Here is a 10997-nt window from a genome sequence, read left to right on the forward strand (position 1 = left end):
CCCCATGGAAAAAATAATTGCCCACCCCTGCTCTATACCAAGTTTGGTCATCCTACCACTTTTAGGTTTTGAGCTATTTCAAGTGCCCTGTCAACCAAGTGGGTTTCATCATATATTCCATAACCCCTGATCCTAACCTTGTCTGGGCCATCCTTAGGTGAGGGTGTATAGTGGTAATGGCTGAAACACCCCAGGATCCTGAGGTTCACTACTGATGATGTGTTCCAAATTTTAATAAATACATAACATGTTAGATTGTCATGGTTATTGATTTTGTATATGCATCTGTGTACTTTATACTTCAGATAAACTGATACAGGGGTATGTCATTGTGACACTAAACCACCCCTAAGAGTTTTACTGATCCTCTTGGGGTAATTTTGGCATATCTTAAGATGTGCCTAAGTATCTTAAGATATGGGAAGACTCCACGGACATGGGGACTTGACCAGCGTGTCCGGCCTCCCTGAAAATCCCCAGGAGAAACCATGTTTGTCCCTCTAGCATTTATACTTTTTGAGTTATTCCCACTTTGACTGATCTTCAGGTGGCTTTTACCCCCTATCTCCAATACCTTCATATAATTATCTAGTCAGGATGAGCTCCACACTATCCAAAGCACAAATGACAAAGTCAGGTCCCTTTGTGTTTCCCTCCCACACTGTAGCAATGCAGCGCAATTTCTGTGCATATTTAGCACTTTTATCTGGTACGACATTACTACAAAAGACATTAATCACCTGGAATGTAAATAAAGTCTGTACAAAAGTCTGTTAATTATCTGTTTTTGGCCCTCTAGTTTAGTTTTTCTTTATCAAGGTGTTTTAGATGTAGTATATTATTTCAGCCACTGGGTGGCTTCTCGTTCATATTTGCTACCTCTTGCTTATAGATCTGAGTATTGAGTGGTGCTGCTCTTATGAAACACCGTAGATAAATAAAACCACACACACACACAATCACCCACCCAAACGTGCCTTTATATGTATGGAAGAACCTCAAGAGCTAATTAAAGTCAAGTAAAGCTCAATTCTGGACTCGGACGTTCTCTTATTTCGCTAACTCACCTAAACATATATATCAGCTGTGATAACCCGACACCCTGGAGTGATTGTTTATCCATAACCAAACCAGCATCAGTTTTCATTACAAAGTCCAAAATGCAGCCAAACACTTTAAAATCTTTATTCATTCAAAAATGTGATGAATGTGACATAGACATAGTAATGTTACAAGAAACACATCTTTCTAAGAAACAAACATGAAAATTAAAACAAAGCTGGGTTGGACAGATATTTTAATCTCCAGGGACTGCTGCTTCTAAAGGTGTGTATATTTTCATCTCCAAATCAACACAATTTACAGTGTTAAAAACCATCTGCGAGGTAATTTGTTTTGCCATTTTAAAAATAGGTATAAGAAATTTAAGACATCCTGGGTATGTAGGTCTTAAAAGCTTCATACCCAAATCTGTTTACAAATTTGTTCATGGGGAAACATGAACAAATTTGGAGCTCTGTCCATATCAAAACATTGAAAAGTATTGTGGTAGAAGATTGATACTGAGCACTTCTAATCCAGAATTATAGTTATCACTTAAGGAATATATTACAAATGTTCTGTGTGTAGGTTAGTGATGTGTCCAGGTACTGTGATTGTGTAGTGATGGCTGTGTATACAGTACCTGTGTCATGCATATAAAAATACATAATGCAGCCTTATTGTTGCATGTCTCTGAGACATTGCTGATATTACATTGAACAGATGCTACACATGCATTATTCTTTCAGAATGTGATTAAAACTGTGGAGCTTTTGGGCTGTGGTACATCAGTGTAAATAATTTCCCCCATTCCTCTCAGTCCCATCCCATAATGTGTTTTTGTCATGTTATGTTTTGTTACATTGCTGGTTGAAATATTAATAAAGATACATAATCCAACAGCCTGTTCAGAGTTTGGGTCTGATCAAAATGTGTTGTAGCGAAACAGCATCTCCATGATCCAGGAGGAACCTCAGTCTCCTTAGGAGCCAGTCAGGGAAAATGTGAAGAAAATGTGAAATGTGAAATGTGAACCCTGAAAACTGCATCTGCTGTTCTGCTTGGACCAAACAGATCCAGATAAAACAATAATGTTCAAAACAGCTGATCAGTCGTTCTTCTGTCTTTGTGCTCGCCCTCTGCAGTGGCGCAGGACGCAGCGAAGCCCCGCCCAGCAGAGGGCGGCGCCAGCAGCTATGATGAGCAGCATAGTCACTCCTGTGTCCAAGCTGTAGTACTGGAACCAGTACAGGTCATGTGACGCCAGCCTCAGGTGTTTAGCTCCTCCATGCCGCATCACAAACTCCAACCAGAAGGCGGCGGTGCTCAGTGGTGCCACCGGTTGCTGTTGCTGCAGCGAAGACAGCTGCTGCATGTTGGACCTGAAGCTGAGCATCATGGGAAGAAAAACAAGTCAACACTTTTACTGTGAAAATGCTGCAACAAGAACAGGTCAGGAGATTTATTTCAGAGACAACACTCCTAAACAAGCACCCTTTCCAACTAAAATCCTGCTTCCTGTGATGTTACTGTGAGGATTTCTTTTATTCTGTGTTACTTTGGTTCCTGTACCGTCTCCTGCCCCTGATTGCTCCCAGCTGTGTCTCGTGTTCCCTGATTACCTTCCCTGTGTATTTAATCCCACCTGTGTTTCTTGTTCCCCGTTGGATCCTTGTTGTGTTGTGCTTTTGTTTAGTAACCACCAGTGTCTGCGATTACCTTGTCTCATCGCTCATTTCTGCAGCCTGGATTTCTGTACACTCTCTTATTAAAAACATCATTTGCATTTTAATCTGGGTAGAACCACGTCTACCTTACCACCTCTAACCGCAACTCATGACAGTTACCCTCACCTGGGTTCATTGATGACAGCATGCAGCGCCTGCTCCAGCTCATCCACTGTCATGTGGTTGAAGTGGAGGACGACAGCGGCACCGCGGCGGCTCAGACGGGCTAGATTGTCTGGCTGATCACCAAACAGTGGGATGCCGACCACTGGAACGCCATGAAACAATGCCTCGTATAAACCGTTGGTCCCGCCGTGCGTCACAAAGGCACGGGTCAGTTGATGTCCTGAAGGTGACAGAGCTCTTATTGTGAAGGTTTTATTTTAAAAAAAAGCTGCCGCTGATTTACTACCAGATGACAAATTCATAGTTTTACTTTGCAAAGCTCTAACAGAAAGAGGAAAAGAGAGCAGACTTTTAGTTTGAAAAGCTGAGATAGGAAGTCATACCAAGCAAGTCATTCTGAGGGATCCAATCAAAAAGCTTCGTATTTGGTGACAGAGTTGCCGGGGTTTTGCCACGATAACGCCAAATTACCTGAAAGATGTCACATGAAAACAGCAGTTAAGTGGTGAGAAGAAACGGTGACAGGAAGTGAGTGGGTGGAGTCTCTGACCTTCTGTGGTAATCGTCCCAAAGCAGAGGCAATGACATTTGCTCTGTCTGGTGACAGATTGGTTACCATGGAGCCAAAGGTGACAAGCACTACGCCAGCATCTCCGGAGCTCTGCATGAAGGCTTCCAGGTCCTGCAGGAAGTGACACAAGCTTAATGTAATTTCATCACTTTGAACTGTAAGTGAAACAGGAAGTTGAACCATGCCTCTGGCAGCTGATTGGCTGGTCTACAGTGAAGACCGCCCACATAGAAAAAGTTTGGAGGTATTGGCCGTGGCGTCTCGATGTCCCAGAAGGTCCTGATCAGCCAGACATCAGCCCTGCCCAGGGAGCTACAGAAGCTGCTAGGACTTCCTGTTTACACAAACACGACTCAGATGTTTTTCTGGAGGAAAAGCACTTCACAAATTCAACTCAAACCCTGACAGTCTGAATGTATTTTCTGGTCTTTGCCCAAAGTCAACTATGATTCATCATGAGGTGTGATAGACACGCCTTCCTCAGTCTTTATGTCATGTATACCAGCCAAACAAACTTGCAACAGATACACAAACATCATATTTCAACATTAGAATGATGATAAACATGTGAAGCAGATTGCAGCTGTGAGACTATAGAATAAAACTCAGAACGCTAATGGAGCGGATGTCTCCACCCTGGTCCTACCCTGCGGCGGGTTCATGCTCTCTTTTTGAGGCTTCTTATGATGGATTTAAATGACAAAGATGATCAGCACCAACCTTTGATCTCAGTGTAGAAAGAATCAAGTGTCATTTTCCAGGTCAATTCGCTCAACACAGACATCCCTGTGTAGGTCAGCATGTTGACCAGCCGTTCCCCGAAAGTCATGTGGTCGCTGTACGGCAGTGGAGACGCGGGGATGAAGGATGCTGGCATCGGTGCTTGGCCGCAATGACGCTCCAAGGTGCTGCCGAATGAGAACCGCAGCGAAAGGACCAGAGGCACACCGAGCACATCGGCCACCAGATCGCCACACACCACCATGGGGTCCAAGATGACCACATCAAAGGCGGCGTCACGCAAGGTTGCCATCAACTGCTGGTTTTTCAGCATGGCGTCACATTGCTGCTTCCCAATTTGGGAGAACTTCCCCATGATTGTCAGTGGCACCAGAAAGCGATCCAGCAGGGAGGAGTTATGGGCCTTATACATGGAGAACTGAATAAAATCCTGCATAATGTTGTTCATATCTGATCTACTGAATGGAACCTGAGAACAGAAACACAAGGAGATGATCAGTTAATGATCAATACGATGAACTGTCAGTGAGCTCAAGAGTCAGGAGTGGAACCGCTCACATATAGTCTAGGTAATGTTTAACAATGATACTGATAGACGGACAGTCATTAGTTGGATGTTGTTACCTTGAAGACCAAGAAGTTGAACTTGGCAGCATCTCGACTGCTGTTATAGTTGACTGACGGCGAAGCGTCCGGCACCAGGACGGTCACCTTGTGGTTTCTCCTCACAAGCTCCTCTATGATGGTTCGCATGTTCAGCCAGTGGCTGTGCTCACCTGGGAAGGCCAGAAAGTGTCCACTATCCGCTGCAGGGAAGAAGACTCCGAGCAGCAAGATGGAAGGAAGTAGAGGAAGAGGAGAAGGGAACTTCATTGTGGATCACACCGCCAGGAGAACGAGGACCCTGTGTTTGCCTGCAGCTGAAGATCCAGAGTCCAACCGGAGCAAAGGTTACTGAGAGCTATTCTCTGATTGGACAGCAGCTCAGAGCATCATCATCATCACCTCTAAAGCTGTAAACACAGATGAAGAGTTGTCAGGAGAAAAGAATTAAACCTGGTTCCCTGTTGGCAGAAGAAATGTATTTTATTATGTTGTACAGGGGAAAATATGATTGTGTTTTTCTTTTTTTTCCCGTTAACAATCCAAACGCACTAGACTGAAGGTGCTTGTCTAGGGAGGCGGAGCGCACTAATTGGCCGCCGATACAGGTGTCAGCAGAGGCCGATTAAAGCCAAAATAAAAGGAGCCTGGATGGAAGGAGGGGAGAGGAACAAACAACCTGTTTCTGTAGGCTACAGAAACCGACACGCTGCGGAGCGAGGGGAAGACGGAATCTGCACGTCAGGCGCAGAAGACCGGGAGCTAGATAAACGGCCCAGTACAGAGGATTAGGGCAGAGGAGAACCTCTGCCCGCGCCTGTAAGTATTGCTCTATTTTGATCAGAGAGTAGCCATTAGCAGGAAGTACGTCTTCCGGCGGAGTTTTGGTGCGGGGATGCTGGCGCTTTCCTGCTCTTTCTTTTAGCTGGATCGGGCGGAAGAGGGGCGTGGCACGCCGAAGAGTGGAGCGGTGCTGGAGAATCGTCCCGGCAGCTGGGGATTGGCAACGGAGTGCGCTGCAGACGGATTACCTCCACCAGAAGCAACCTAAGAAGCGGAGCCCAGCCTGTGGCCTCGGATTGGTGACTTTTAGACAATTACTGAGCCCTGGATTTTATTGAGGACAAGAGGGCGGTTTTATTGTGCCACTATTCGTGACTTTTATTATTTTTTTGGTAATAAAATAACTTGCGCCTGATCGCTTTGCCGTTTGGGTTTTTGAGTTGTTTGCTCTCCCTTGTACCAAGGACAGAGTGTGGGGCCATATTGGCTGTCAACAATTACATTAACTAATTCTGGATGAGGATGATCGAAGAGTCCAATCAGAAACAACAAAAGCAAGCAGAATCAGAAAACTGCAGGAAAGATTAGAGCAAAATCTAAAGGTGGAACACACACACACACACACACCGCCACACACTGGCTGAAATCTGAGAAGGTGAAGGTGTGGTTGCAGGGTAAAGGTCAGCCACATTCTTGTGACAGGAAAAATAACTTGGTGCTGAGAAAGTCTATGAATCTTCTAGAATTTAGCTCCATAAAAATTAAACTGAAAAAATGCACAAAAATAAAGACAACAATCAAACCTGAAAAGTGATCCTGCTGCAGCTCTGAGGGCGTCAGCGATTCTGAATCTGAAGAAAACCAGGTGTTCAGTCTGCTTAAGACTCCCTGGGAGGAAAGCCTGGGAAGCGGAGGGCATAGTTTATGAAGCTCCGCCTACCATTAGCAGGGTGTAGGATAGATTTAATAAAGAGCAGGCCCCTCATTGGCTGCTTGGGCGGCCATCTTGGAGCGGTCGTCAAGTTGTGAGTAGTGCCTGTCGAATCAGATCACTGCCAGGACTCCTCGATCCCCATCACCTCTCCCTGGCGGAAATTCCCCGGCACTAGTAAGCTCAATTCACAAGTCCTAGTCCCAGTTTGCTCTTTATACTCAACTTCCTGATCTGTGTATCGAGAGCGCCGATCGTGTCGGTCCTCAGCAGCCTGGCCATCAGCGGACCTTCATCACACATTTAACATTTTTTCCTGTAAATAAATCCTTTGAACTATTTGGTTTCCTGAATGCATCCCTGCATGTGGGTCCGGAACATTGCTAAAACCATGACAGTAGTATTCCTCCAGGAAACTCACCTCTCTGAGATAGAGCACAGTAGGCTTAACCCTCGTGTGTAACGGTGGGGGTATATCAGACCCCGCTTGGCATAATAGAATAGTATAGAATTCAACTTTATTGTCATTGCACTGTCACAAGTACAAGCAACAAGATGTAGTTTGCATCTATCCAGCTGTACTCTACGAGATATAAATATTTATTTACAGATGTACAAGACTATGTATGTATGGACTATAAGGGGTTATAGCAAGAGATATAGATATTGTGTATAAATATAAATATGGGAGCTATATGCACAGATTATACAGATTATACAAGAATGTTAGGGAATGGATTATAGATAAATAATGGCAGATAAAATGTACAGGTTGTATGTGTGTGTGAAGAAAACAGTCCGTGATGTGTGTGTGTGTGTGTGTGTGAGGATAGTCCATGTGTTATTGTTGTATGAGAGGATAGGGGAGTACAGTCCTTATAGTTTATGTTTTATGTCAGGAGGCGTTCAAAAGCGTGACAGCTGTGGGAAAGAAGCTGTTCCGGTGCCTGGTGGTTCTGGTCCGTAGGCTTCTGTAGCGCCTCCCAGAGGGCAGGAGGGAAAAGAGTGTGTGTGCTGGGTGAGTGGAGTCCTTTGTGATTTTCCCAGCCCTTTTCAAACACCGCTTCCTGTAGATGTCCTTGATGGCAGGGAGCGTTGCCCCGGCGATATACTGGGCAGTTTTCACCACCCTCTGCAGCGCCTGCCGGTCGGAGACAGAGCAGTTCCTGTACCAAGCTGTAATACAGTTGGTGAGGATGATCTCAATGGTGCAGCGGTAGAAGTTCGTGAGGATCTCTGAGGACAGGTGGTTCTTCCTCAGGGTCCTCATGAAGAAGAGGCGCTGATGCGCCTTCTTAATGAGTTTGGAGCAGCTGGTCGTCCAAGTCAGGTCTTCGGAGATGTGGACTCTCAGGAACTTAAAGGTGTCCACACGCTCCACCACTGTCCCCTTAATGTGGATGGGTGGATGTGGGTCAGCGTTCCTCCTGAAGTCCACGATAAGCTCCTTGGTCTTCTCCATGTTCAGCTGCAGGTTGTTGATTGCTATGGGTTATGATGCTGGTTTTAGTTTATAATAAGGATCAAGTTGGCTTCCTGTTACAGCCAGGAACACAGAGGAGCTAGCTAACTGTGTTCACTCGGCTGCATGCCGGCATCTCACGTGAACTCTGGTGTTTGTCTACTGTAAGGTGCAGGGCCGGTCTTAGGAAGATGTGGGCCCCTGGGCTTGAGCCATGATTGCAGGCCCTACTTAATCATGGTTATACAATAGCACATTAAACACACATATGTGTATATATATATATATATATATATATATATATATATATATATATATATAATCTCCCTGATTTCCTGCCCTTTGGGTGGTCGGCGTTGGTCGTAACTTACTTGTGGAACCGATCCAATCCACCAACCGTATCTATCTACAAAGAAACAAAAATCAGTCACTATCCACCATGAGAGGCTGATGCCAGAACAAATCAGACAGTTTTTCAACAACACCACTAAAATCCTCTTAGCCTGTGATAAAATCAAGGCTTTCTGACCTTATTCATTCACAAAAATACAACGCATCTTTGGGGGCCCCCAAAGTACCGGGCCCCGGGCTGGAGCCCCGGTAAGCCCATTCTAACATCCGGGCTTGGTAAGGTGACAAATAGTCATTGTGCAGTTTGGTGACATGGTGTGTGTCACACTGAATATGAACCAAAGAACAGCAGCAGGTTAGCTTCCTCTGGGTTACAGCTAGTAACAGAGGATGTAGAAGTACAATTTTTTCTGCGTTGTTTGCGATGTGAGAGCTCCTGTTTAGTTTTCGCCTCAGCGGGGTCCACTCGGACCCCAAGCCCAGCTACCTCCCGCTCTGCTCCCAGAGTCAGAGTCAACTGTATTGCTTCAGTCTCACACACACAAGGGATAAAAGAATGGGCTTTAATCAGGTATTTAGTGCATCACATAAATCAGGTCGTACAAGGGGGGTGGCAACCTTAATATCCCAGAGGGTCACATTTGAGACGATCCATGAATATAAGGACATAGAAGGTAGATATAATACAGCAGTGGGCAGACTTGAGGGACAAGAAATTACTTTTATAAACGAGGATGTCCTGCCAGGTTCAGAGTGGACATTTTATAAACATATTTTCGACATGATGATAATTAAATCACACGGTATAGTAGTCTGTGGTGGAGATTTCAATGTAAGATTAAATCCTTCTGAAGATACCTCTATACAATCCACTGTTAACTGCAGCATAGATAGGAAGATTAGGAAGATGGTTAAAGAGCTGGGGACTATACATTTTACTCAGCAGCTCATATTCGAGAATTGGTGACTTTTTTTATGTATAACAAGTATTTAGGTCGAGTAGAAAAATGTCATATCAGGCTGATCAGTGACGTATGGTGAGGTCATAGCTGGTGAGGCTCTGACTTAATCATAATCAGATGTACAAATATAGACCCTCTGCATGTTATTGTTTACATAAGGAAATTTCGCGCATGCGGACAACGCTGGAGGGCAAAAAGACTTTTCTTCTACATGTCATCATAGCCGCGCTGCCGCCGTAGAATAATTCTGTTAACTCAATCAAACTTGTACTGTAGATACTCTTCACTTCGTGCTCCACAGCAAAGGGAAAAACCGTCAAAGTGAAACTCAAAACCACGTCTTTCTCGCTCTCAGCATCAGAGCAACTACGCGCAGACTCGTTGCCATAGCAACTGACAACAACAAAACAAAAAAAACACTGAGATATTTCCCACACAAAGAGCAGAACATTATTATTACTATTATTACATTATTATTAGTATGGCTTTAGGCTTAATGTTTATTTTGCGATTATTAATAAGTGATTGCTGTGGTATGAGGAGAAAACTATAAATATATTGCTGCACTTTACTCCATGGCTAGCTCCATGGCTAGCTCCATGGCTAGCTCCATGGCTAGCTCCATGGCTAGCTCCATGGCTAGCTCCATGGCTAGCTCCATGGCTAGCTCCATGGCTAGCTCCATGGCTAGCTCGCTGTTTCTGTCTCTTACTCTGCAGTTGTGGAGTCACAATGTCTGGATCATGAGCGCCCCCTGCCATGAGGCCAGAGAACTGCCTGCCTCACCTCGAGTCTGTTCTCTGGTTTCTCATCGCTGCTCAGCACAGAAGCAGGTTACACACACAGTTTGTGATGCCACATGGTTAATTTAGCTGATTTTACTCGTGTATTTGAAGAAGAAAATAAAAATTTCCACAGTGCTCCAATGTAAAGATGTAAACCAAAATTTATTCCACTGTTTTTTGTGCCATCCTTTACACGAGCAACCAAATTCCTAAATAACCTCCACAAAACAAACTACGGTTGAAAAACCGTGTGGCTCTGTCAATTTTTACTTGCAGCGCCTTTCCTTCTCTCTGCTCTCCTCTAACCTTGTTAAGGCTCCAGCGCGGCACACCTCATTTACATAAATTGCAAAATGGCCAATTAAGTTATAAAGCATACAAACTTAAAATTAAACACTTATTCACAATAAAACGTTATGAAATTAGGTACATGCAGTATAATAACGATACCTAAACCTCACCAAATGCATTTATTAAATTACTAATTAAACAAATAAGTTTAAACAGTAACTGAATATTTTGTACATTAACTTGGCCTCCACACAGTTGGTGACAACAAACTGAACATTATATAAATAAGCTAAATTATGGAAAATCAATTCATACATTAAATGTTTTTTAATCATTTTATTTGTGACATACAGGCAGGAGGAACATGATGTCATAGAATAGCAGCCAGTGCAGTTAGTAAGAGGTTGATCAGTCCAGGTGAGGCTCAGCTGCTGCTGCTTCACCTGCTGCTGCTTCACCTGCTGCTGCTTCACCTGCTGCTGCTTCACCTGCTGCGCTTCCAAGCATTTATATGGGAAAATGCAAAAATTCAGCGATTTTGAAGAAAAAAAATCATCAGAATTGGTAAAGCTAAATGAAAAACAAATACTTTATAGTACAAACCACAGGGTGAAAATAGCAAT

The 10997-nt window shown here is 44.1% G+C and overlaps 1 protein-coding gene and 1 long non-coding RNA gene across 3 annotated transcripts; one reads left to right on the forward strand and one right to left on the reverse strand.

Annotated features, from left to right (window-relative positions):
• Nucleotides 1-1169: 1169 nt before the first annotated feature.
• On the reverse strand, nt 1170-7047 carry LOC116725041 (UDP-glucuronosyltransferase 2A1-like). 2 transcript variants are annotated; one of them, XM_032570921.1, is made up of 8 exons: nt 6396-7047; nt 4831-5219; nt 4186-4675; nt 3651-3799; nt 3445-3576; nt 3278-3365; nt 2895-3114; nt 1170-2429 (listed from the first exon to the last, which is right to left on the reverse strand). In XM_032570921.1, exons 2-8 carry the CDS (start codon nt 5077-5079, stop codon nt 2150-2152), a joined length of 1608 nt encoding a protein of 535 aa, XP_032426812.1. In that variant the 5' UTR covers nt 5080-5219; nt 6396-7047; the 3' UTR covers nt 1170-2149. The 2 variants fall into 2 exon arrangements, with proteins under 2 accessions (XP_032426812.1, XP_032426813.1); XM_032570922.1 differs by having other exon boundaries at nt 4831-5270.
• On the forward strand, nt 2404-5480 carry LOC116725042 (uncharacterized). Its single transcript, XR_004340306.1, has 2 exons — nt 2404-2493; nt 5365-5480. It is a non-coding gene; the product is annotated as an uncharacterized LOC116725042 (long non-coding RNA).
• Nucleotides 7048-10997: the final 3950 nt, after the last annotated feature.

This window comes from Xiphophorus hellerii, chromosome 8, assembly GCF_003331165.1.
Source record: "Xiphophorus hellerii strain 12219 chromosome 8, Xiphophorus_hellerii-4.1, whole genome shotgun sequence".
Lineage (NCBI taxonomy): Eukaryota > Metazoa > Chordata > Actinopteri > Cyprinodontiformes > Poeciliidae > Xiphophorus > Xiphophorus hellerii.

What these genes read in the sequence shown, in the direction of transcription:
- LOC116725041 (XM_032570921.1), bottom strand. Translation starts at nt 5,079, where the DNA reads ATGAAGTTCCCTTCTCCTCTTCCTCTACTTCCTTCCATCTTGCTGCTC. An exon ending in TCAACTTCTTGGTCTTCAAG is followed by an intron (nt 4,676 to 4,830) that starts GTAACAACATCC and finishes TTCTGTTCTCAG; the next exon opens with GTTCCATTCAGTAGATCAGA. An exon ending in CCCTCAGAATGACTTGCTTG is followed by an intron (nt 3,115 to 3,277) that starts GTATGACTTCCT and finishes TGTCACCTTCAG; the next exon opens with GACATCAACTGACCCGTGCC.